This window comes from Ceratotherium simum, chromosome 3 (assembly GCF_057802395.1).
Source record: "Ceratotherium simum simum isolate JZ-2026a chromosome 3, ASM5780239v1, whole genome shotgun sequence".
NCBI lineage: Eukaryota > Metazoa > Chordata > Mammalia > Perissodactyla > Rhinocerotidae > Ceratotherium > Ceratotherium simum.
The window spans coordinates 44,951,805-44,979,727 of NC_141902.1; the positions used below are offsets into that span (position 1 = coordinate 44,951,805).

Consider the following 27,923-nt stretch of genomic DNA (forward strand, 5'->3'; position numbering starts at 1 on the left):
TAGATGGCAAATACAGTCCCTATTGTGAAGATAAAATATGCAAGAAAACAAAATAAAGAGTAGCTATAACTATGCCATTTTTTACACAAAAGGAATACGATACCCTCCATCTCACCCAAGCAACTGCCTGTCTTACTCCCCCCCGCTTCATTGCTTTCCCTAGCACTTATCACCATGTGACATATGATATTTACTTGTTTATTCAATGAGAGCCTGTCTCCATTTACTAGAATGTAAGTTCCACAAGGGCTCAGACCTGGTCTCTTTCATTCACTAATGAATGCCCAGGGCCTGGAACAGTTCCTTTCACAAAATTGGTTCGCAATACGTATTTGTTGAATAAATGAGCAAATGAATAAACAAATAAGTTTGGGCAGGGATGGGAGCAGTCATAGGATGTGGATAATGAAGTAGAAAATGTAGCTGCCTTTTGCCCACAAAATTTACCCCTATGTCCACTAGCCATTGAGAACATCTCTCTCGCTTCTCTGCTCTGATTCCATCATCACCAAGCAACCTTTGATTTAAATCTTCCTATGTGCATTTTCCTACAGACGGGAACACAGGGATCACAATTTTGGTTTACTTGGTATGATATTTTTCACTGTAAATTAATGGGTTGGCCTTTCCTTTTTTTTTATTTATTTTTTATTTATTTTTTTGTGTGTGTGAGGAAGATCAGCCCTGAGCTAACATCCATGCTAATCCTCCTCTTTTTGCTGAGGAAGACCAGCTCTGAGCTAACATCTATTGCCATTCCTCCTCCTTTTTTTTTCCCCCCCAAAGCCCCAGCGGATAGTTGTATGTCATAGTTGCACATCCTTCCAGTTGCTGTATGTGGGACAGGGCCTCATCATGGCCAGAGAAGCGGTGTGTCAGTGCGCACCCGGGATCCGAACCCGGGCCGCCAGTAGCGGAGCGCACGCACTTAACCGCTAAGCCACGGGGCCGGCCCAGCCTTTCCTTTTTTTTTAAATTGGCTCACATCTCAAAGAATTCTGAGGAACAGAATCTCAACCAGGATGGAAATCTGTGGTGAAAAGAACAAAGAATTACACCCAGGAGACTTGGGTTCTGGATCTAACTCTCCTTTTGACTCTTCTGTGTGGCCTTAAAAAAATCACTTTTCTGAGCTTCAGTTTCCCCATAGAGGCATTGAACTCGACAACTTCCAAGTCCCTTCCATCTTTCCAAGTTAGGACTCTATAAAAATTAATAAAGTAGGCTCTTCCATGTATTCTGACTTCCTAAGAGACGTGTTAACTGGTGTCCCACATCAGTGTCTATTGGCAATATGGGGTCGTAGGGTCAGCACTTTTCCTGGGGTCAGCTATTATCACCAGGAAAAGACAGCTGGTGTCCTCGTTAAAAATCTAAAATTCCAGTGGGGACGCTCCCTAGGGAAAAAGGAGATCACACAGCAACTCTTCCACATTTACAATTGTACAGGTGCATGGGTGTGGGGAGGTGGAAGGAGTACAGGAGGGAATAGAAGGCAAGGCAGACGGTAGAGGATGTCTAGGGGATGGGAAGGCAGGTGCAGAGAGCAGGGGTTTGGAGAACCGGTCATTTTCCCATGAGGGCCTGGCAGACATTTAAGCTTGACAAATGAGAATGTGCCCATGAACTTTTAGTAGATACATGAAATTATTTCCATTATGAGCCATGTCATCGTGGGGGAGGGCAAGAGCTGAGTGTACCATAAATTTATCTTCCTTAGAGGTTTTAGCTATCCATTTGTCAAGGCTGCCCCAAGCCTGCTCTCTCTGTATCTGCATTCATTATTTGGCCTTCCTCGAGACCTTGATTGTCTGTTTGTGATATAGTTATTGGGCTAGCTCTCAAATTTATGCCTTCAGATCAGACTTCTCACCCCAGTGCTAGTCTTATACGACTGCCCACCTACAAACTAGTGCCACTGAGATATCATTACTTTAAACTCAAAATGTCAAAAGTAAACTTAGCATGAGTTCCCATTCCCAACTCTCTGTTTCTATCACTGGCACCACTAATCCCATTCTGAAGCTTAAATTTGAAGTTATTATTCACTCCTCATAATCAATTATCAATAATCAATCTCCATAAACAACAATAATAAACTCATCAATCTACCCACTGCTCAATAAATGTTCATTATTCTGTTATTTGCATTACGACCTGAAGTGATCTGATCAGTCACCTAAAACTGTTGCTTCTCACAGAGTCTCTGGCATTCATCTCCTTTCTCTCATCTCCTCCTTAATCCATTTCACTTCTCTCATGCCTAAACTCCCAGAGCATCTTTCTTGCTGGCCAACCAGTCTAATTTTTCCCTGTTCAATTCATCTCAGATAAAGCCACAGATTGAACTTTTTGAAACCACTTTCATCAAGTCATAGTTTGTCTACAAACCTTGAGGGTTCTTGTTTACCAATCAGAGTGTTTACAAACTCTCATTCTGCACTTAAGAGCTTCAGTCAACTGCTCCCTCCTCCCCAAGCTACCTACGATCTATATTTATCTTTATTCGACTCATATTTGTTTGAGCACCAACTATGATAAGAGAGCCAGCCACTCTCTCTACCATCACTGTCCTCCAGCATCCTCTCCTCTTCAAGGAAGCCCAGCTTGTGTGAGGCCCCCCTGTAGCCACCACAACGGTAACAGCTTTCGACTTCGCCAGGAATCTCTTCCTTTCGGCCCTCCAGATCTGATATCTCTTCCAAGATGCACCTTCTCCTGAAGTGTTCCCATGTGAATGAATCCCAGACCACAATAAAACCTTTCCTTTTTCCTGAATTCCCTCAGCATTCTCATACTAGATATCTATTGCTAAGTATTGTTCTCTTATTATTTCACATGCATTTGTTGGCCTCCCTGATTGAAATGTGAGCCCCAGAAGGGCAGAGGCCAAATCTTCTAGTCTTCTTTTACCCAGATCTGGAATGGGCAAGGGCAGATGCAGGGCCAGTGAGGACCTTGATTTTGCACGTAGCTCATGGACAAGGCCCACTTGCCGCGGCATAGGCAATAAAGGCAAAAAAATGTGCACCAAAGACCTAAGGCTAGCTCCTAGCCCAAGGCTCAAGACTCGGCTGTGTTTTGAGAAGTGTTTGCTAAAAGCTGAATTAAATTTTTAAAAATAACTCAGGCCCCTCAGACACCATGTATTCCTCTAGCACAAAAATCTCTACTGAAATACAACGGCCAGTTTAACCTACCAGGTCTCAATCACTAATCAGACTTGAAACTCTTGACTCTTCTTGGCCAGAATGCTAGGTCCAGTGGGGACAAGAAGGTACCATCTCGGCTGTCTCTGCTCTTACACCTGGCAACTACCTACAAATTAGCACCAGTTCATGTCTTTGAATCCGAAGTTGTCTGACTCCAGTACAAGCCAGATATTTGTAGCGAAACCTGTAAGCCCGGCTCCCTTTCTCCCCTCAGTCCAGTTGCACAATGTCTTGTCCAAACTGAGAACCCAGACAGGTAGTGTGTAGCCCCTCACAGAAAGCAGAGAAGATACCCCTCTCCCCAGGAGTTTTTAGAAAGAGTGCAGACAGGGAAATGGACTTACCCTCACATAGTAGTTCGTGCCCATCCCCAACAGGTGCTGCAGAAAATGCTTGTCCTGCCTGCTCCCCGGGGTTGGCTCCGCAGGGCCGGGACGGGGGCAGACATCAGGAGTTAAGGCGGGCGCCCTGTGCCCCACCAGGTCCGGCTGCAGTGGAGGTGCAGACCCGGCCCTGTTCAGACTGGTTTCAGGGGAAGCCGGGCTGCTGGGAGCCGGGTCCTGGCTTTCCTGGAGCTTCAGCCGGGGCACCTCTTTGGTACCCAAGCAAAAGTTTTTAAGACTCAGCAAGGTGGCTGGGTTGGCCAGCTTCATGCTCGCCATACGAGGGATCAAAGTGCACAGTGGGGTGGGGCTCTCCTGGGACGCCAAGGTGGCATCTTCAGCCGGCAGGTGAGGTGCCAGGGCGGGGTAGGGAGGCTGCGGCGAGCCCTTGTTCCCGACCGAGCCTCCGGGGCTGCCTTCGTCCAAGGACGTGATGGACTCGTTCCGAAAGCGGCTGTACTTGGCCCTGTGCAGCATCCCGGGGTGCCCGAAGAGTCCTACATACAGCACGAGTCCTGCCAGGCTGTCCTGACCGCGTTCTCGCATAGCCTTGGCAGTGCAGAAACAGGATACTGTTGCATAAATCGCCTCGTAGTCTGCTAGATAAACGGAATGGAAAGCAAACGCCTCAACGCCCCGTGCAACTCGCGGCAGCCAGCTCTGCAACTCTGCTCTCGCCCTCGCCCGCCTCCACTCCAGAGCCTTTCAGGGTGACAGCCCGGGGGGGGAAACGCCTCCCCAGCTGATTCCAGTCCCTCCCTAGCCCTGGCGGCAGCACCCAGCGTTCTCGCTTTGGATTCCTTGCTGGGGAAGCCCGGACCCCGGCTGGCGGTGGCGGGGATCGCTCACCGCCAACTCTTAGGCGCAGAACCGGGCCGAGCACGGACCAGCCGGTCCCGCCGCATCGCCAGCGGTGCAGGAGCCTGGCAGAAACATTGAGCGCCCCCACCCCCAGCCTCCCCTCCCGCACACAGGAACTTTCAAACCTGCTCCCTCCGGCTCCCACAGGGCGGGGCACTGACTGGCCTATTAACCCTTTATTTGTTCCAGTGATTGCTCATTTCAAAAAAGGAAAAAAGAAAAACGTATATAGGAGCCAAAGGCCCTTCTGCCTGAGTTCGCTGATTCTGACGGCTGCTCTCTCTTGGAAGAGCTTGTCTTGCATCCCGTCTGGGCCACAAGCCAGGAGTACTAGTGACGGGCGCTGCTCCGCATTATTTCGCGGATTTGCGATCCCTCTGTGTTCCTCAGAGCCCCTCCCAGCCCGCCCACCCTCGCTCAGAGCCTCCCTCCCTCCCCGACTCGTCTCAGAGCTTCTTTCAGGAGCCCACCCGCAGCAGAAGGCTGAGATGTGCAGGATGATACGCAGCGTGTTGAAATTTTTATGAATGAACTTTGCTGAATGAATTTCTCTGTGTGTGTGCAAGCTAATAAATCTGTGAATGAAGCTGAGAATAGCTGTAATTGACTGATGGTCTCAGGGGTGCTTGGTTTTTATCCAATCAGGCGGCAGCTTGATGACTCATGCACCATAAATATACTAAACTAGTAGCCAGGAGAAATAACGCTGGAGAGAGCGATGTTATTTTGTGATATCTGATGAAAGGGTTAAAAGGAAAGGAAATCTTTACTATAGATCATCAGTAAGCTGGGCAGCAGCAGGTTCAAAAGTCTGTTTTCTTTTTGGTTGAGATGGCCAGTAAAGCCAAGCAGAAGAGCTAAAAATTAGATCCATTGTTCCACCAATATTAGGACATATGGTACACAACTCCTGTGGGAAGCTGTGATGCATTTTTCTTAGAAACATGGTTCTTTTTTTTATTGATTGCTGGTTCCATCTCTCGTCTGGTGCAACTTCCTGTACCTATCAAATGCATTCTGAAGACAGGATGACAACTCCAAAGGCTCAGCCACAGGAAGCCAGGAAGGGAGCTGGGAAAGGGAAAGGCAGGTTCTTTTAGGAATGGAGAAGAGGAAACTGCTGAAACACTGGGAGGAGGTGGAAATCACGCATCAGAAGAGATAAGAAAATCTCTGCTGAAGGTTCCATTTCTCGGTGGGCCAAGGCTCTTGCATCTGAAATTGTACATTAATTCGAAAATTAAACTGTCAACCACGGGAATCAGAGATGCCACCTTCATTGTCTTATTGCCCACAAAGCTGCATTAGGCTCATGTGTATTCATGACTTTGGTGGCCCGAGTGCCCTTGGGATCCAAACGCTGGTTCTGAATTAAATGGCTGCTCGTGACCAGCCGAAAAGCATCCTCACTGGCTTCCTGCTCCTCCACAGAAATAAAGCACCTTTTCACATCCCATCTGCAGAACCTGTTAGGGTGTGTTTTTCCTTGGGAAGGCCATTTTGCATCTTCATAAATCTTCCCTTCAATCCTTGCTGACCTCCTCTCTCTGCCCCCACACCTCCTCCTGGCAAAACTGAGGGTAGTAGCTAAGTCAGCTGGACCCCACACCCCTGGGGCTGAGGAGACAGGCTCAGGGCAAGAGTGTGAAGTAACTTTACTCTTTTTCTTTCTCCCTCTCCTCTCTCCTCCCCTCCTGGGGGGTCCCTTCCTTGCTGTCACAGACCCCACGTTATGCTGCCTTGAGAAAGTTACTTTACCTTTCTGCGCCTGAATGCCGTCCTCTGTTAGGAGCAGCTATCTAACGGAGATGTTATGAGATAATCCTAATCCCTGAAAAGCCCTTGGCACCGTGCTCCACACAGTGCCTGCCTCATTAAGTACATATTGGGCAGTGTAAACAAAGGTCATTTGAACCAGGGCCGCCTGCCCCAGAAGCCAGTTCTCTTACCCCCTACAATGGAGAGACTACACCATTCCAGGCAATTAAAAAGAAAAATTAGGGCCGGCCCCATGGCTTAGTGGTTGAGTGCGCACTCCGCTGCTGGCGGCCCTGGTTCGGATCCCAGGCGCGCCCGACGCACCGCTTCTCCAGCCATGCTGAGGCCGCATCCCACATACAGCGGCCAGAAGGATGTGCAGCTATAACATACAACTATCTACTGGGGCTTTGGGGGGAAAATAAATAAATAAATAAAATCTTTAAAAAAAAAAAGAAAGAAAAATTAGCACAAAGTAGGAGAAGCTGAGAAAGCTAACACCATCTAAAGAAACGATTTCCTAACAATTGTGTGGGCCTGGAGAAGGAAGGAAATAACAGGAGCCCACATGGCTGATGTGAATTCTTGCTGAGGTCTTCATGACTGGAGGATGGGGTGCCCAGGGGAGCCAGCTCACCCAACTGGCCGCACTCCAGGGGCTCAGAGAGCCCACATTCCTCAGGAGGAGTGAGTCCTAGGAGGGTTGGGTGGAGGAGAAGAACCCGGTGGGACCAGGTAAGGTAAGAAAGCAGCCATGGCACTGTGGGCTGCTTCTCTGTCCCCGGGGACCCTGGAGACGTTGGCTCTCCTATGCAGCTTTGCCAGGGCCACTTATGAGGGTGAAAGAAACCCGATCTGCAACTGGGAAGTGGGGAGCGGCCTCAGAGGCCCAGCCAGCAGCAGAGCAGCTCTCAGCCCAAAAGCAGGGGCTGATAAGACGCTCCAACAGCCCAAGAGAAGGCTCATTAATTGAGTGGATCTCCCAGGTAGGTGCGTGGGCAAGGCAGATGGTTTCCTTTTTCCTAGGACATTAGAACATCCTCTTTAATTAGTAATGATGAAAAGAATATTAATAAGAGCTACTAATTATGGAACAAAAGACAGTGTACCTGCATTCTCATTCAATCATTATAACAACTTTTGGAGGCTGGGACTATTTTCCTTACTGCCCTACAGATGTGGAAATGAGGCTCAGAGCAAGTTCAGCAACTTGGCCAAGGTCCCCTGGCAGTTGAACAATGATGCCAGGATCCCTCCAGCAGCTCTGCCTGACTGCAAAGCCTGTGCTGGTAGCCATTGTACTCTGCTGCCTCCCAGGGCACCAGAGAGCTCAAGTCTAGACCCCAGGCCTATCATCTCCACATTGAAGAAGAGGCCGCCAAGTTTCCAGGTTTACAGTAAGCACTCTGGTTTACTGGCCTGTCCAAGCCCCACAGCCAGTGAGTCTACACAACAGGTCTAGTGTAGAACCAAGTGCTGACTCACTCCAGCCGCATGCCCTTACCCGCTGTGATACCAGCCAGAGCGTACAAGAATCTAACTTACACTTGGCGCTTACTAAATGTTAGCTCTTGCTCCCTTCTTCTTGAAGATCATATCTATAAAACCCACCCTAAATACCTCACAGGATTTCCAGAAGTAAAAACATGAATAATAGATAAGAAAAACCATTATTGTCATTAAACTGTCAGGGTACTATTAAACCCTGTCATCACCACCCTTGGAAAGCAGGGCTCGGCTTAGACCACTGTGGTATGCCTCCGTTGCTTTGAGACAGCCCCCCTCCAAAAGCACCTGCTGTGAATTAACATGCCAGCTTCTCAAGGTACAGCCTGCCCTGGCTGGGCTCCTGGGTAGAACAGGCAGGTTCAAGGAAGAGCTGGGTCAGGCTGGGCCATGCTGGAATCAGCCAGGTCCTGCTAAGATTTTTTAGAGGAGTGGGGGAGAAGGAGACTTAAGCAAAAATGCCTGCCCAGCTTTTGTGGGATTTGGAGTAGAAGAAGGGCGTGCTAGAGAGTGTAGGGAGGTGGAGGCAGAACAAAACAGAAATAACTCTGGGGGATTATAGGCCAATTGCTCCTTTGGAACAAAATGAAGCAGGTGGCTTCAGAGTCCTATAGCGCAAGGACTCCTACTCCAGCCACCAGTACCATTTCTGTCTCAGAGCAGGTCTCCTCCTGAAGAACCATCACTGGGCAATACCTACTCTTGAAGAATTCTCACTGGGGATGAGCCCAACAGCCTATCAGTGATGAGTGAAAACACTGCTGAAGCTCTATTTGCACAAGACAATACTTATATAAAGCTCTTGGCAGAGACCAAAATACCATTTTAAGGATGGGGAAGTGAGATGGTGAGGAAGGGTTGAGTCTCTGAGTCAGGGCCTAGCTTCACAAAAGTAGAGGCAGGTCCATTTCCCCCAGAATTGTCATTAACACTGAAAACATCTTCCTTTTGCAAATGCAAATCAAAACAACACTAAGATACTACCTCACGCCCAATAGAATGGCTATAATCACCAAGACAAAAAACAACAAATGCTGGAGAGGATGTGGAGAAACAGGAACCCTCATACACAGCTGGTGGGAATGCAAATTGGTGCAGCCTCTATGGAAAACGGTATGGAGATTCCTCAAAGAATTAAAAATAGAGATGCCCTATGATCCAGCCATCCCACTACTGGGAATCTATCCAACGAACCTGAAATCAACAATCCAAAGAGGCTTATGCACCCCTATGTTCATTGCAGCATTATTCACCATAGCCAAGAAGTGGAAGCAACCTAAGTGTCCCTCGACTGACGATTGGATTAAGAAAATGTGGTATATATATATAATGGAATACTACTCAGCCATAAAAAAAGACAAAATCGTCCCATTTGCAACAACATGGATGGGCCTGGAGCGTATTATGTTAAGTGAAATAAGCCAGAAAGAGAAAGACAAACACTGTATGATCTCACTCATATGTGGAATATAAACCAACACATGGACAGAGAAAACTGGACTGTGGTTACCAGGGGCAGTGGGGGTAGGGGGTGGGCACAAGGGGTGAAGGGAGTCATATATATGGTGATGGACAAACAAAAATGTACAACCCAAAATTTCACAATGTTAGAAACCATTAAAACATCAATAAAAAAAAAAAAATCTTCCTTTTGCCTCCTGCACCAAATGTTTTCAATTTTCCCACAGTCTTCAACCTTGGTAGGTAAACAGCTCTCTGATGGTTGCTGTCGACCCTAACTGGCTCTCCTGGAACCAGGACCAGCTAGAAACAGCACAAGAAAACAGATATTTTCCTATCTGTTGAAATGGAGATAATGTACCTGGAAGTGCTATGTATAGAGCTAGACATCATGCAGATGAAAAGTAGATGAGTTACTTAGGGTCAGTTTCAGTTGCAAATAACACAAAAGTCCAAAAGAATAAACAAAACATTTATTTCTGTGGAGGTGGGAAGTTCAGGGATAGTGTCAGCTCTTGGCCATCCTTCAAGTAGATCTCTTCTCCTCATAGTCCAAAATGGTAATGGAGCTTCAGCTGTCTCATCTGCACTCCAGGCAGCAAAACGGATGAAAGGACAAAGAAGGACATGCCCACTCTCTTTAAAGAAACACCCCGAAAGCCCAATACAACGTTTCCACTCTCACCACATTAACGAGAACTTAGTCACATGGCTGCTCCTAGCTGTAAGAGAAAATGAAGTCTTCTTCACCTGAGAATGAAGAAGTCTTTTGTCTGGATGCATGGCTGCTGCACATAAAATCACAGTCTGTTACTGGGGAAGGAGAGGAAACAGGATATTGCAGTAGACAATAGCATCTCTGCCATAGTGATATTTCCAGAAGACCTTCTACCTAGATACAGTTTAAAGCTAGCAGAGGATAAAAATGTCCTTGGTCATTGTGGCCCATTTTCCCCTTTTTTCTGCACGCACACACACAAAGCTTAAGAACGACACACATGAAAACAGGTGCTGTCAGAATAGAAGCTTGCCTCTGCATAGCCAATAAGACGGGTGGAGTCTCTAGGCCTCTGAAAGGCGGTCAGGTGCTTCCAGAGCCAGCAGCAGACAGTCACAGGAAGTGCCTCCAGGCCACTGCAGATGGCGGTCTAAGTGGTTAATTGGGGTCAGGGATATCTTACAAGAAGGAGTGAGGGGGGTGTTGGACAGGTGGTCAGAGCACGGTCATCAGGAGGTGTCTGGCTCAGGAGCAGGATTTCAATCCTAATTGTGGACTAGCAAGAGAAAAGGGCACAGATAGGGTCCTGGACAGATGGAAACTCTGGCACTAAGAGTTGGCTAATCCAAACTTCATTTCCAATCCTCTTTTCCTTTGCCCACCTCCACCAGCAAAGCTAACTACTCACTTTGTCAGGCTTCCTTGCATCTGCAGGGGGTGGGGGCACGTGACACAGTTCTGGTCTATGAACTGTAGTGAAAGTCTCATGGGGCCTTCTGGGAAAACATCTACTTTCCTGATAAAAGGGGCAGACAAAACTAGAGCCAATCCCCCCTTTTCCCATATCTTCCTGTCTTAATGTGGATGTGATATTTGGAGTTGTGGCAGCATATTGCAACCATGAGGGAAAGACCAACCAAATTATCAAGCCAATGGTCTTAACATCATTGAATCACTGAAACAAGACCAACAACCGTCTCCAGATACATTGTTATGTGACAAAAATAAACCTTGACTGGTTTAAGCAGCTAAAGCAGCTCTTAGTTGTTACCTGTTCCTTACAGCCCAAAGCATCACTATTGATACAAATCCAGTGGCAAGAACAGGGGTACAAGATGAGCAGGGCCTCGGGACAGTTATGAGAAGACACTATGGAGTCTGGTGAAAAAGGTCCAAACGTAGTCAGACCAACTTGGGTTCAAATCTGGATGCTACAGTATGGTAGGCAGACTAAAGTCTCCCAAAGATGTCCATGTTCTAAAACAGGGGAACATGGCAAAAAAAACTTTGCAAATGTAAAAGGTGGTTCTGGTCATCAAATTCCAATACGTGTGTATGTGGGTGGGGTGTCTCCCCCACACCACCAAGCAATTCTCAGTGACACATATCTGGGTGTCCTACAATTCAACTCAATTCTGATTTGATCTCCCTGGAGATAGCATCAGATTCCACAAGTTAAGGGCTCAGTTCCACAAGACTGTCCCCATTTCAGATGCCAATCACAAGCCCAAGTTATTACCTGTGCTTCTGACCGACCAGCTACAGATTAGAGGTTCTGGCTCTGGCCAGAATGTTCTGGCCTCCTTGAGTTATAGGTTAAGGGCTCAGTCCTACAAGACTGCCCCCTCCTTCAGACGCCAATCACGTCGTCACCTGTGCTTCTGATGGACTGGCTATAGACTGGAGGTTCCAACAACCCCCTCCTTGGGTTTGATTAATTTGCTAGAGTGGCCCATAGAACTCAGAGAAACTTTTTACTTACTAGATCATTGGTTTATTATGAAATAATGTATCTCAGGAACAGCCAGCTGAGAGAGATACATAAGGCAACGTATGGGGAAAAGGCACAGAACTTCCATGCTCTCTGAGCACGCCTCTCTCCCCAAATCTCCAGGTGTCCATCAACCCGGAAGCTCTCCAAATTCCATCCTCTTGGGGTTTTATGGAGGCTTCATTACATAGGCATGATTGATTAAATCATTAGCCATTGGTGATCAATTCAACCTCCAGCCCCTCTCGCCTCCCTGGAGGTTGAGGGGTGGAACTGAACGTTCCAACCCTCTAATCATATAGTTGGGTTCCCTGGCAATCAGGCCCCATGCTTAAATGCAGTCCAAAAGTCACCTCATCAACATAACAAAAGACACCTTTGTGGCTCTCATCACTTAAGAAATTGCAAGAGTTTTAGAAGCTCTGTGCCACAAATGGGTATGAAGATCAAATGTATATTTCTTATTATATATCACAAAATGTGATTAAGATTACACACCTTGAGATATGGTATTTATCTGGGTGGGCCCAACCTAATCACATTGTAACTGCTGGCCCTCCAGGACCAGTTCAATTGACCCCATCTCTTATCAACAGCATGATTAAGAATTGTCTTTCAGAAAATGTGCCAAGTCACATAGCCAGAGCATGTGCAGAAGAACAAATCTTGACCTGAAATGATAGTGGAACCAAAGATCCAGAACCAAAGGACCAGGACACGACCAGAACTTGAAATTCAGACTCTTTTCAGAAGCAAGGGGTCCCTCATTCAGGAAGATCCAGTGTTAAAATTCCTTCCGCATCTCATCATAAAAGTTTAGAACCTCATTGTAAATGCTTAAAACTTTACCAGAAATGCTTGAAGCCCACCAATCAAAACCTGTCCCACTAGCATTTCCACGTGCCAGCCTGTTCTCCCAACCTCTTAAATTTCACCCCAAATCTGAATTCAGAATCTGAAATCTGAATTCAGATTTCATCTGAATCGGAGAGACAGATCTGAGGGCCACGCCCCCGTCTCCTTGCAGGTCCATCTCACAGAATAAAGCTGATCTCTTTTCCCAAAGGCTGATGCCGTAATTAATTGGCCATTTATGCACATCAGGCAAAAGAACCCCAATTTTGTGCGGTAACAATGTGAGGCCTTCAAAGCAAAGAACCTTTCCGATCTGTGGTAAAAGCTGGGAGATTTGAGACAGAAAAAGAAGGAGGAGAGATTTGAAGCATGAGAAGGACTGAACCTGCTGTTACTGACTTTGAAGAGGAGGAAGGCTGGCCATGAGTCAAGGAAGCTAGGAAGGGCCCTCAGTTGACAGCCAACAAAGAAACAGAGACATCAGACTTACAGCTGCTAAGAACTGAATTCTAACAATCCAAATGAGCAAAAAAACCCAGATGCTTCCCTAAAGCCCCCAGAGAGGAATGCAGGCCCTGCCATCACTTTGATTTTAGCCTCATGAGACCCATGTCAGACTTCTACTCTAATGTACAGAGCAGTAAGATAGCAAATTTCTGTTGTTTAAGCTAAGTTAGTGGTGATTTGTTATGGTAGCAATAGAAAACTAATACAGATTTTGACACCAGGAGTAGGGTGCTGCTACCAGGAGTAGGGTGCTGCTGTAACAAATACAAAATGTGGAGTGGCTTTGAGACTGGGCAACAGGCAGTGGCTGGAAGAATTTTGAAGGGCATGATCAAAAATGTCTAGATTTCTTTGAGTGGATTATTAGTAGAAATATGGACATTAAAGGTACTAGCAGTGAAGTCTCAGAAGAAACTAAAAAATGTTATTGGAAACTGGAGGAAAGCAGATCCTTGTTATATAATGGCAGAAAGCTTAGTGCAATTGTGTTCTGCAGTTGTGTGGAAAGCAGAATTTGTAAAAAATGAAACTGGACATTTAGCAGCGGAGATTTCCAAGCAAAGTGTTGAAAGTGAGGTCTAGTTTTTTCTTGCTGCTTTAGTAAAATGTGAGAGGAAAGAGGTAAATTTAGGGAAGAAATATTAAACGAAAAATAACTAGGATTTGATAGTTTTGAAAACTCTCAGCCTATCTGGATGGCAAAAGATGCTAAAATTAAAAGATTCACTGTTAGGAATGTGTGCTCTACAAGAAAAGCCAAAGGTGTGACACCTTGGAAAGATCAAAAGGTCAGAGCATAAAGACACACAAAAGGCTCTGAGATTAAGTGTGTGCCTCATAAATACCCTCAATCAAACTAGAGAGCTTAAGGTCTGTTCTCTCAGCCATATCAACGAAAGCCAAAAATAGAGATGGGATTATCTAGGAAAGGTCTGTGAATAAGCCTCTTTAATAGAGTAAATCCCCATGATATACATGGGAGACCCACAAGGTTCTGGAGAATGTCATGCCAGCAGAAACACTACCAGCTTGAACAGAAATAAACAGAGAAAGTCCAAAATGAAAGAAGGCTGTCAAACTCCCAAAATTCCATAGGCAGGAAATAGGCTGATAAAACTACTTAGCTGCAAATACATGCTACCCTTCATGAAAAAGGAACAATAACACAGAAGACAGAGCCATGAGCCCAGGTGACAGAGCTACAGGCCACAAAGGATTATTCCCAGACCTTGAAACCTAGTGGAATTTGCTCAGTTGGATTTAGAAATTACTTGAAACAAATGACTCTTTTTTGCTTTCAATTTTCTCTGTTTTTGAACTGGAATACCTATAACTGTTATCTTATGCCTGTCCTGCCATTACATTTTGAGAGCAGATAATTTATTTCTTTAGTTTCAAAGGTCCATAGACAGAAAGACATTGTGCCCCAACATGGATCATTCCCAGATATTCACTCATATCTGATTTAGATAATTTAGATGATGAGATTTGGGACTTTGGAGCTGATGAGACTTTGGACTTTGAGTTGATGGTATAATGGGTTGAGACTTTGGGGGACCTTGGGAAGAGGTGAATGTCTTTTTTTTTTTTTTTTTTTTGTGAGGAAGATCAGCCCTGAGCTAACATCCATGCCAATCCTCCTCTTTTTGCTGAGGAAGACTGGCCCTGAGCTAACATCCGTGCCCATCTTCCCCCACTTTATGTGGGACGCTGCCACAGCATGGCCTGACAAGCGGTGTATCAGTGCGCACCCAGGATCCAAACCCGGGTCGCCAGCAGCGGAGCGTGTGCACTTAACTGCTGCGCCACGAGGTCGGCCCCAAGGTGAATGTATTTTGCATGTGGGACAGATGTGAAGTTTGGTGACCAGAGGATGGACTTACCTATGGGAAGTTAAAATAATAAATGGCTATCTCATGATGATGGCCTACTATGTGTCACACACCCATTTAGTCCTTACAGTAAAGCTACATATAAGGTAGACATTATTACCCCCCAGATGAAGAGAAACTGGGCTGAAACTGAAGAGAATTTTTTTTTATTTTGTGAACTAAGCTTTGTAAAGCTTGGACTCCCTTACAGAACCTTGTTACAAGGTAAACAATTTTTCTTTTCTTTTCTTTTTTTTTGAGGAAGATTGGCCCTAAGCTAACACCTGTTGCCAATCTTCTTCTTTTTTTTTTTTCCTCTCCAAAGCCCCAGTACATAGTTGCATATCCTAGTTGTAGGTCCTTCTAGTTCCTTTATGTGGGACGCAGCCTCAGCATGGCTTGACGAGCGGTGAGTAGGTCCGCGCCCAGGATCCAAACTGGGGAACCCCCGGGTCACTGAAGCAGAATGCACAAACTTAACCGCTATGCCACCGAGCCGGCCCCCAATTTTTCTTTCTGAAATGCTTTTGTCTCTGAGACTTCCTCTCATGCCATCTATGTCATTTTTACAAGTTATTTCACCTCTCCGAGCCCCAGTTCCTCTTCATCTGTATAAAAAAGATAATAAAGTCTACCATATATGTAGCATTACTGTAAGGACTAAATGAATGTGTGACACATCGTAGTCCATCATTATGAGATAGCCATTACTGTTAGGACAGAGGCCCAAGGGAGAAGCAGAACTAAACAATAGCAAGGCTGAATGGATACTGAGCCCATACATTCTTATCTAGAACATTTAAAAGTTTTCCCTAAATTACATCCAAAAAAAGTCCTTATCTTTTAGAGATACGTATGGAAGTATTTAGTGATGCAGTGATGTGATCATTGAAATTTACTTTAAAGTAATCTAGCAGGAGAGAAAAAGTTGAGGGAATGGAACACAAACCAAGCAAGATGGCTATACGTCAATAATTGTTGAAGCCAGATAATGGCTACATGGCAATTAATAACACTTTGCTCCCTACCTTTGCAGAGCCTGGAATAATGTTGATCCTACAGATGGAGCATGGAGGCCAAGTAAATGCACTGCAAAAAGCAGGGCTGGAGAGGGGCACAAATAGGGTAGACATCGTCCCATACTCAGCTCTGCTCTTGTCAAGCTTGTCAACAGACAGGAAGACATGAGGTCTGTGAAGTTTGGGCCAGGTTGTCTGCACTTGTCAGGACTGCAGCATTAACGCTAGGAGGTGTTTCCAGTCTAATCCTCCATTCCTACAACATACATTTAAGAAATTTGCTTTGTCTTCCCGAGCCTCTACTTCTACAAAGTAAAATGCGTATGGGGAATGTATATTTTTTTCCAAGGTGTTGGGCAGTGGATTGTTCACAGCTCTGAAAAGCCATAGACTGTTCACTGCTCGTTGGGCAGTGGCTCTGCTCATGGAAGTAGCATACAGTAATTGAAGGATGCCTTCTGGGGGACCATGACATTGTCCCCCAGCCAGTGAAGTAGTAGAGAGGTTTTCTAATGATATGTCTTTTTTATCAACAAGCATACACATGTCCACGAATTCTATTCATACCAATGTACTGGTAAACCCCAAATTTTCTTTCTAGTCCAAACTCATAAGTTCCAGATTCAAATTTCTGACTATCTTCAAACTCAACAGGTCAAAAACACAGCCTTCTACCTTGATCACCATCACCATCCTTCCAACCACCCAACTGTCATCTCAGACTCCTCCCTCTCTTCATGCCCTGCATCTCATCATTCACCAAATTGGTCCACTCTACCTTTGAATTGCCATTTGATCTTATACTCAACTTTCCATTCACATATATCCACATACAGGTCAAGCCCTGGTCATCTCTCACTGAGACTCTCCCTCCACCCATCCAATACACTCTCATCAAAATTATCTTTCTTTCTAAGTCAAAAATATTATTATCAGTTCCTGGATTAAAACCTTTAATGACTCCTATGATTTACAGGATAAAATTTCAATCCTTCATCCAACTAGCTTTTCAATCTCTTCTCCAGTTATTATTCCTTATAAATTCTATTTCTAGCAAGACATGTTACCGACCACTGCTCAAGGACAAAGGATCTATGTGAAAAAATGAAGGTATTCTGGTACAACTGGCCTGAGAGGTTTAGCTAATCTCCCCTCCCCCATGCACCCTCTCCCTCATCTTCCTCAGATCCCAAATACAGCATCTTTCTACTTCTCAAAATTTGTTGTCAGAGTCTTCATTCACACTGAGGTAAATGATTGATAACATTTTAAAGTGGTATTGGTGGTGATTTCCTTTAAATAGATTTTATTTAGCTCATCAAAAAGGGAACAACCCAGCAGTATGGTAAGGCTCATTCAAGTGGGGATTAGAGAAATGGGTTTATATAGTCTACCAGGAAAGGCATTATGAAATAACTTTGCCAAGTTAGGGGCAAAACTTATTAATATTCTACAGGGCAATAAGACCATAACCTTTGGGGTTATCTTTTCAACTGAAGAGAAATTATTTGCCTTTATTCCAGACAGGGTCTACAAGTTAGCACGTAACTTCAGAGTCTGAGCCCTTAATAGTAAAAAGCAAAGTCAGACACAGCTACATGCCCCTGGATAATTAAATAATTCTTGGTTAATGCTTCAGTATAACATTGAGAGGATATGCTATTCACCTTTTTACCTTATTCCCAAGTTTTTAATCATTTTTTCCAACACATAATGGAGGCGATCGAACTGGAGGAATTCCAGGCATCAGTCAGGAGATGTACAGGGGCAGATAGAATTCTGATATGTCCTCCTCCCCTTGAAATCGCCTGTAAGGACACCTTTGCTATCCTTAGCGAATAATGAAATTAGGGATACCTTCTCTGAAAGGCTAATACCATCTGATGAGCTCAGTGATTTTTGGATCAAAGATAAAACTTGATCCACTGGGTTTACTCTGGTGACCCACGTCTAGCTGAGGCTTTGAAAAGCAAATCAGGCCTATTTTCTCTCAGCTATTTCCTGGAATAACCACAAAGGTAACCTGGTTACACAGATGCAATCTGCAACAGGGGTAACCACTGATTTTGGAGCAGATAGACTTGAATTTGAATCCTAATTCAACCACTTATCAGCTGATGGTCTCGGAAACTCGGCTTCCTCACCTGTAAGTGGATGCTCATAGGGATCAAAAACAATGGAGAAATGGTTCCCAAATGTTACTTCCCAAACCAGTGCTTGTCTGTGAAAAAGTTTTCACCAGTTTATATAGAAATAGTAGTAATTTTAAAAGTACATTGGGAGACAAGTGAACCTTCCAGTAAGGGTTTTATAAAGCTAAATTTAAATACTGTTTTTTAAAAATTTTGAGATTGTCCTTCCTCTTTTGTGTATGTGGAAATTGTCTTTTCTGTTATGAAGTAATGGTAATCATAAATAGTAGTTTTTTAAAGGTTTTACGCAGCAAAATAAAAGTCGGCAACCCTATGTCCATCTCCAAATGAAATTTTAAGATACTGCTCTGGGAACCATTGTAAGAGAGTGAGTGGATTTACTTTGTGAACTAAAAATATGTGTACAGAGCGAGCTCTCATTACTGAGTCTCCAAAAGTGCCATTGCTTGTATGGTGATGAAAATATCATCCAGCTGGTCCTAAAGGTTCCCTAGGAACCCAAACTAAAGCAGCATATCCCTTGGGAATCCAACTGGAACCAGGCCCCTCACAGAGAGAGATCTCAGGGCCCAGGGACAGCACAGCGCCTCTGGGTTCAGCCGTGGCCTTCTCTTTAGGGACAGGAATTTCATCCCACAAGACTTCTACCTCCAGTGGGGAAAGTGAATAGCAAGTGAAGACCCTCCCTCTGTAGTGGCTAAGGAACCTCCCTGGCCTAAGAGTCAGTGATGAGAGGGAAGAATCCAGTTTGCTGCAGGATAGTGGGGTCAGTGAAGGAAAGGAGGGCCTGGTGCTATACTTAGGAAACTGTGTGGGGCTGGTGGAGCTCTAACTGGCCAGGATGGGCGATGCAGCAACGTTTGCATAGGAGCTGGAACAGCCCAGGACTTCTGTCAGGATAAACAGGGCTGGAATAATCCCAGGGAGCCCTGTCAGCCTCTTGAGCTGACCACACATGTTTTTTGTTTTTTTAATTGAGATATAAGTGACATTTGTTTCAGGTGGACCACACACATTTTAAATCCCTTTTTTCACTTTATATACAAGTATTTCATTGAAAGAAATAAAAATAAGCCAGAGATGAAAATTAAATTCACCTATATCCTAATTTAGACACAATCCTGTTAACATTTAATATATAACCTCAGGGTGTTTTTTTCTCCTATGCATAAGCATTTTTTCCCCAAAAATAACATAATATTGTGCATACAGTTTTCCTTTAACAAAAACCCCCACCTTTTTCCATGTCACTAAATGTACTGTTATTTTAATTGCTGTGAAGTACCATTGTGCAAATGTGCCATAATTTAACAAATGGGGGGTGGGGATGGCATTTAAATTTCTACACACACACACACACACACACACAGTAGGACAGTGATAGCTCTTGTACTAAATCCTTCCATACAAAATGCGAACTGCAGAGTCGAGATAATGGGTGTACGTGTATCCAGTGTACCATTCTATCAACTTTTCTGCATGCTTGAAATTTTTTATAAGATTTGAGTGAAAAAAGTTTTTTAACTATCCTCGCATATATCCCTAGTTACCTTAGAATGAGTTCCTAGAAGTAAGCATTGCTGGGTCAAAGAGGTCTTTAAGGTCTGACACGAGAGCTGGAAGATCAGTTTCCCGGATGCGCTGCGGCGCGGGTGGGCTCCTCCCGGGCCGGCCCAGCGCCCCCTCGGGCGGGGCGGGAGCGGCTGCCCGGGGCGGTGCGCCTCTCCCGGGAAGCCCGGCGGCCCCGTCCGCGCTTTCGCACGGCCTCCCTGAAAAAGACCAGCGGAGCTCCAGGCTGCCGGGCGCGCAGCATCAAAGCTGCAGGCGCCGAGAGAAGAAAAGGGCCAGTGTGCGCTCGTGAGACTCAAAAGCCCTTCTCCGGGCACAGCGACTCCCGGGGGCGGGGGCGAGGGCGCTGGAACTGCGCTTCAACAGTGCGGGCAGTCAGGCCGTGGGTGCCCCGCCGGGACAAAAGGGCCTCAGTGATGCAGAGCAGGCAGCCCCGGGGCCCTGGTGGGAGCATAAAGGGAAGCTGTGTCCCCGCCGCACTCAAGTTCACCTTTGTCTTCTGAGTCCAAGTCAAAGGAAGGTTACAGGAGGAGCCTGCAGGCTCTCCTCCCTCGTCAGGGGTCTGGTAGATAGGAATGGCCAAGTTCTTTCCCCAAGATGCTGGGAATTCAGATGAAAATAGAAATGTGCTTGCCTGCTAGCTGGGACAGCGGTCAGTGTTTATGTCAATAGCTGTGTCCTCTGGCCAGGGTCAACGACGAGGGGGGAAGCCAGTACAAATTACTGGAACGGGGCGGGGTGGGGGGGCCTGAAGGGGACCCAGGCAAACATGTTACACAGCAATGAGAATTTGTCCTTGTGGGGGGGGGGTGGGTATGGGTGATATGGGAATGGGAGGTGGGCAAATTTCTTTCCCCCAGACCCTAACCAGATGTCAGCAGTACAGATGCTGCTACTGCAGCTTTCCAAGAGAGGGAGGCCACGCTGTATTCTGGCCTGAGAGCTGCAGCCCAGTGATCAGCAGGGGAAGGACAAGGGTGGAAGGTTAAGGCTACCTTTCTTACACCTGATGTTTGCTCAGTCTTCCTCTGGAGTTGGCACATGATCAGCCTTCTTCAGCCAGGTCTATGTTAGCAGGTAAGGAGAAAAAAATGCTCTTGGCTGAATTACCTAAATAATTCCAGTGGCTTGAAGTAGAGTGAGGAGTAGTTGTACTGAAAAGCAATTCACAAGGCACCCCCCCCCCACCAACACATCCACACACCTGAGTTGTACATAAATTTTGTAATCCTATTTTTTGTGATAAAGAGGTGAGATAGTTTAAAAGAAAAGAAAAAAGCAAATAAATGAGCCCTAACACACAAACTTTGAATCCCAGTCCTGAATTTCATTCCTAGCTTTGCCATTTACTGTCTATGACTTTGGACAACTAACTTTACCTCAGTCAATTGCCTCATCTGTAAAATGGGCCTAGGATATCTGCCTTATAGAGTTGCTGTTAGAATTAAAAGATAAAGCATATGTAAATGTTCCTAGCATAGTAGTACGCTTTCTAATAAAGTTTTTTATTTGTTTTTTAAAATTTGATTATTCCTAATATTGTTCCAAATAGATTTGAGGCTGCTTGCACAAATGTAGAGTACTACACCATAAATAATAAATGAATACTTTCAAGTTTTGCTCTGGATAATTCTGGGTTCTTTTCATCTTTTACAACAAGAATGTATTCATCTATTAACTTGTGAAATAAATATATTTAAGAACCAACCGAAGATACAAAAGAAGGAAATTAAAGTAACAGCAGTGGTGACAGTATATAAAGTGTTTGACAGAAGGGTAAGTACACTCGCTAAAAGTAGGCTGTCAATTTAATTCTGAGCTCCCAGGCAGCCAAGACAAAAAGGAAAACATGATCATTTTCATAATTTATGGTGTTCACTGATGAAAACAAACCTGTTTCTCAGGATCACAAGCTATTTCTTTAGAAATGAAACTTCTTTGGAAAGCTTTTGTAAAAATAAACACTGTACTTTTGTGAACATCAGCAACACCTTTTCTTTAAGAGCAGAGTGAGTGTCATAGTGCTGCTTTTCATCACGCTCTTCCATGATGGCCTAATGTCAATGTGCAATTCAGCAAGGGCACTCCTCCAAGCAGCTCGCTTAACACTACCACCACCACCGACAATAGCACTGCTTGTTCCATTAGCACTTTACCATGGGCACCTCCCTTTTGCATACACTAATGCGTTGACTCTCCAACAATCCTGTGACTTGATCCAGGCCCACTGCTAGAAGATGGCAGAGCTGAGGCTCCAAACTAGATGTTTCTACACCTGTAACACTTGGCTTCACCAACATTGAGTAATTCATGGGCATCTGTAAGAGAATCAGAGGAGAATAGAGACCTGATAATGTTAGCATCTAATGGGCCAGAGAAAAGTTAATAAGAAATATTCTGTTTCTTCCAATTCAGAGGGCAGCTGAGTTAGTCAAGCTAACTTGAAGGTGAAGAAGTTGAGCTGAGGTGAGAAAGAAAAGACAAAAGAGTTTAAGCAGTGATGGGGAGAGTGCTGGAGAGAACTGCTCACATAAGTCACCTACACTTGATGCCTAAGATGGAGGTGGAGCGTAGGGATTTAGGTCATGGGAGCTGTGTTAGTCTGCTCGTGCCGCCATAACAAAATACCACAGACTGGATGGCTTAAACAACAGACTTTTGTTTCCTCATAGTTCTGGAGGCTAGAAGTCCAAGATCAAGGGGCCACAGTGTTGGTTTCTGGTGAGGCCTCTTCCTGGCTTGCAGATGGCTGCCTTCTTGCTGTGTCCTCACATGGCCTTTCTTTTGTGCATGCGTGGAGAAGGAGAGCATCCTGGTGTCTCTTCCTCTTCTTATAAGGACACCAATCCTATCATATTTGGGCCCTACTCTATGTCCCCAGTTAATCTCTACTACCTTCTTAAAGGCCCTGTCTCTAAATACAGTCACATTGGGGGCTGAGGCTTCAACATGTGAATTTGGGGGAGACACAATTTAGTCCATAACAGGAGCCAAAGGCGAGGTGAGGGGAATGTCCCTAAAGCATAGGAAAGGAGACTATTCCAGATCTGCCAATTAGGACTTATTCCCTCAGGCCTGGTGGGCTCTGGGACAAGGCTAGTTCTATCTGGTAAAGAACGTAGAGCTACAAGGCTCTTTGGTACAGATGGAACCTGTTGGTCCACAGGGACCAACACGTGGCATCACAGCTTGTTAGTGTGAGAACCCTACAGACCAAACTCCTGGCTCAGCTGCAAATGAGCTCTGTGACCTTGGGCAAGTTACTTAAATGCTCGCAGCCTCAGTTTCCTTATCTGTACAACAGGGATAACAATATCTACCTAGTCCACCTCAGAAGGTAGAAAATTGAGATAGAGTGAGGAGTAGCAGTAAGGAAGGGCAATTGGCAGCCTCCCCACACCTGCACACTCCAATTGCACATAAATGTTGTCATCTACTCTGAAATAAAATGCATGGTGGATGTAAAAGTGCTGGGTAAGCTAGGAGGTGCCATATACATGACGTAAAGGATAACATAACAACAGTGATGACGACAGCAGCAGAGGCTACACCCTCTGGCATTCTGTCAGTTCATCATCCACCTCGTCCACCTCGGTGTGAGATGCGCTGCCCACGGCCAGCGCTCACCAAGCAGTGGCAATGCGAGGCCCTCGAGGAGACTGCCCTGCGATTGCCAGGCTGAAAGGGGACTGTCCTCCCCCTCCGTTCAATAACGTGCCCAAGTACTTCCTCCCCTGCTCCTTGTGTCTCCCTCTCTTCCCTCCGACATTCCCCCGAAACTTAGATGTTGGGGAGGCAAGAGAAGGCAGAGATGGACCCCATATCCTCCTGAACCAAGCTGGTCCCGGGTCCAACATTTCCCCTTCTTTTCACTATCACAGCTGTGAGGGAATCAGCGGGTGTGCACCAAGGCTTGGCGGTCTGTCCACCCACAGGAATGGAAGCTCCAAGGGGGCTGGAGCTGCCATCTGTTCCTGCTCTGGCCCAGGCCCAGCCCAGTGGCTCAGACACAGCAAGACTCAGTATACGGCTGAAGAGCAAAGAGCGAATGTTGCCCAGGAAGCACCCGGGTCCCTGACATCCTGGTCTTAGTGACTCTCTGCTCTGGGGAGCCTGATGACAAGAGGAGGATGAGAGGGCAGTTGCCATCTCTGCCTAGCCTTGGGAGAAGTTCTCGGAGCCTGCGTTTCCTTCTGTGAAAAGGGAGTAATACTCCTTATAGGGATGCTGTGACCATTAAGTGAGAGGACGCAAGTGAAATGCTGATGACAGCGCCCGGCACTGTCATCAGTGCCGGGTAATCCCAATGGAGGGGTTCAACTGTGGTTCTCGTCTCGCGGTAATGCTCACCTGCTTCCCGTGCTGCCTCGGCACCTGGTACATATTCCTATTGTAGCATTTATTCATGGTATAGAATTAGGTATTATAATTATTAAAATCACCCTTTATTGAATCTCTCTCATGTGCCCGGCACTGTTTTAAGTGTTGTGCATTATTTCCCTTAATCCTCACAACTCTATATTATTATTCCTGTTTTATAGACGAGGAAGCTCAGGGCAAGTTCAGGAACTCGTCCAAGATGGGATTTGAACTCCAGACCGTCTGAATCCAGAGTCTATGCTCTTATCCTCTCCACTAATTGCTTCCCACCCATTCTGCTGTACTATCATTTGTTTGCTTAGATCTCCTTCTCTTATTTGAAATTATAAGCCTCTTAAGGGCTAACACCTTGCTTTACTCATCTCCCTTCTCTTGTACCTAGCACAGTGTCTGGCACATAGTAGGCTCACAGGAAATAGCCACTATTTATTGAATACACGTATTATGTGCTAAACATGTTACAGACAGTGCCTCACTAATGTGCTAGGAGTTATTATGTCCATTTGTCAGATGAGAAAACTGTAGCTCAGAAAGGTTATGTAACATGCAGGTGATCAGTGCCAGTTCTGCCCTAGATCTGCCTGACTCGGGGGGCATGTACTTAACTGTAAGATAGACTGCCCTCCCCAAAACCACATGAGTATTATTGATCCTTATGGAAGGCAGCTCCCCATGCAGAAGTGGAAAATACATATGTTTAAGTGAATAAAAGCCATCTCTCACTTGTATTTACACACACGTGTACATACAAACATATATATGTATTTATACACACATATATATTGCCACTATGTGCATAGATTAGCTCTGGAAGGCTGCGTCGCTAAGGAGTTGCTTTTGGGAGGAGAGCTGAGAAGCAGGGAAGAGACTTACTTTTCACTGTACACCTTTTTGTACCTTTTGAATTTGGAACAATGTGTAGGTGTTGTCTATTTAAAAACAATTAAAATTTTTTAGAAGACTGCTATGTTTTTGCTGGAAAAGATACTGGATCTAGGAGACCCAGGTTCTAATCTCATCTCTGCCACTGGATAAACTGGAGAACAACCAAGTTTATTTTCAGTTTCTTCATCCATAAAATGGGTTTAGAAATAGCCACTCTACCTCCCTCACAGGGTCAAATGAGATCATCTACGCAGAAGCCTTTTGCAAGGTGCGAAGCCCCTGCACATTGAATACATTGATGTATCGTAGTCATATATCCAGAGCACATCCACCCGCTCTGAGGACCTTGTAAAAAGCGGCGTGGACTTGAGGGAGATAATTGGCATTTTCAGGTTAGAAAAGAGGTTTGAATACTCAGCAAACGTCTGTGGCTAGAGCAGCGTGAAGCACCAGAATGAAATCTTCCAGCAAAGCGTTTGTATTTCCCCTTCTATCACCATCACCCCCACAGGGTGGTCTCACTGCTCTTGGGGTTTAAGAACATTTCCAGAGGTCAGAAGATGACCAGGAGTGAGGCGGCCCCTCTCCAATGGGTGGAGGTAAACATGGTGATGATGGTAGAACTTCCTGGTGGTTGGTGGTGCTGCCCTGTTGCTGTTTTCTGGTTGGTCAGAGGAAGGTTCCAGGTGCAAGGAAGCTGTAGCGTCTGCGGTGTCATGGGGTAGCCAAGTTTGGCAATCTCTGCCTTGGGAGTTCTATCACTCCCAACTCAGCCAGCACAGCTATTTTGGCCAGAAAACAAAGCCTTCCTTAGAGAATGTATTTTCAGAATAGAATTGGAGTGGGGGAGAACCCCAGGGGATTTTCTAGTTTCTGAGGCACAGGATGGAGTGGCAAGAGCCTGGGAACTGGGAAATCTGGGTTCTCCTAATATGCCTCCAAAAGTCTAAGTCACCTTTCACAGGTCCCTTCACTACTGTGGGCCTCAGTTTCCTCATCTGTAAATGAGGGGATTGAACTGAATCATCTCTTCGGTTTTCTGCATACCCAAGATCCTATGTCCTAGAAACTCTGCCTTGGGTTCAGCTCATGTTGCCTTTACCCAAATGCTGCCAGCCCTGTGTCTCCATTTGACAGACTCTGGGGAGTCTGCTGTGTTTCTTCATCCCTGTCATCAGCATCTGGAGGCCATAGATTGGAGAGTGTCTATCGTGAGGCGTGGACACCCCAGCAGGGGAAATTGCCACTGGCTTCACATCACACCAGGGAACCTTGATTCTCACACTGTCCCACTGGGGTGGGAGTTCGGGCAAGAAACAGACCACGTACGTGTGGGTGCACGCTCACACATGTATGTGTTCATTTGCATGTGTTAGTAGGAGGGGCCAGGAAATTGTGACTGTGTACCTGTTATCCTGAGTTATACACTTTCTCCAGAAACAAGGGAAAATCACAACAGCAGTTTCAACCCATGCAGCTGAAACACGACACTTGCAACAGCATTGCTTGCTGTAGTCATGGGGGGGAGGTTCTAGCATTTCAACTCCAGTATGAGTTATATTTAAGGGCTTCTGGGGTTTAGCTTTGAAGTATAATCAGCATTTTATTTATTATTTTAAAGATGTCTAAGAATCTTTTTAAAAGATTCATACACACACACACACACACACACACACACACACACACACACACATATATTTTTTTGCTGGGAAAGATTTGCCCTGAGCTAACATCTGTTGCCAAACTTCCCCTCTTTTTTTTTTTCCTCCCCAAAGCCCCAGTACATAGTTGTATATTCTAGTTGTAAGTCCTTCTAGTTCTTCTACATGAGCCCTGGCACAGCATGGCTACTGACAGATGCGTGGTGTGATTCCACACCCGGGAACCCAACCTGGGCTGCCGAAGCAGAGGGTGCTGAATTTTAACCACTAGGCCATCAGGGCTGGCTCTAATAGCACTTTAACATGGTTCCTTTGAAAAATATTCTGAGTTTCAAGCAAATGGTTTACACACTCTCAGCACACAACCATGTGTGAGTCAGGACTGCCTGTGCTTCTCTCAACTCTGGCAAGGCACTTGACTCAATCATGGGCACACAATCATCAACAATCAACTCATTCAAATAAAATAGAATAGAGTCCTCATTTTGTGACTTAATAAGTCTCCCTATGTCTTTGAACAGTAAGGTGACCAACTCTTACCAGATTACCCTTAGTTTTTGGGTTTTTTTTGCTGAGAAAGATTTGCCCTGAGCTAAACATCTATTGCCAATCTTCCTGTTTTTGTATTTGAGCTGCCACGACAGCATGGCCATTGACAAAGGAGTAGTGTAGGTCTGCACCCAGGAACCAAACCCAGGCCACTGAAGTGGAGCATGCTGAACTTAACCACTAGGCCACTGGGGCTGGCCTGGGACCATCTTGGTTTTAAAATTAAGTCCCACATCTGGGGAACGGCTCACTCCCTGGCAAAACAGTATGTGATGACTTTAAGAAGAGAGTGAATCCTTTGTAGGCAGGAGGTTTGTGCTCCATTCTCCTCTCCAGCAACGTAGAGGCTGCTCAGGCATTTCCAAGCCCCTGTCCAATGATGCTCCCGAACAGCACGGATCTGGGCAGCCGTTCTCTGATAAGTGGTTGGAATCACATGCAGAGGCTTTAACGCGTCTGCCTCAGGGATCTTGCTCACCAGGGCAAGCAGCTGGATTCCACTTCATGGTGTCGTACAAAACACAATCCCCACCACTCTTGCTTGAGTCAACTGTGCGGTCAGGGCCTGACCAGCTCATTCCCCAGGCCTTCTGTTAGCCCTGGACTCATGCTTTCTTTGGAGCATTCACTCAGCAGCCCTTGCCAGAGGTGCCTCCCCGCCCTTTTGCTCCTCACGTGCCTCCCCACGTGGTGGGAGAGAAGTGGGAGACGTGGGAGGAGGCACTGGCATGTGATCAGAAGCTCTGGGTGAACTCTCCTCATTCTCTTTCCCAGGAAGTGGGTGGGGGTGGGGGTGATCTGGAT

At 45.7% G+C, this 27,923-nt stretch overlaps 1 protein-coding gene across 1 annotated transcript in view; it reads right to left on the reverse strand.

Moving 5' to 3' along the window:
* The window catches only part of SHC4 (SHC adaptor protein 4), a 124,689-nt gene extending 119,946 nt beyond the window's left edge, over positions 1 to 4,743 (reverse strand). Inside the window, exon 1 of the mRNA XM_004421552.3 lies at positions 3,557 to 4,743. Within this exon, the coding sequence (XP_004421609.1) occupies positions 3,557 to 4,141 (585 nt within the window). The 5' untranslated portion in view covers positions 4,142 to 4,743. The remainder of the gene's footprint in view (positions 1 to 3,556) is intronic.
* Positions 4,744 to 27,923: the final 23,180 nt, after the last annotated feature.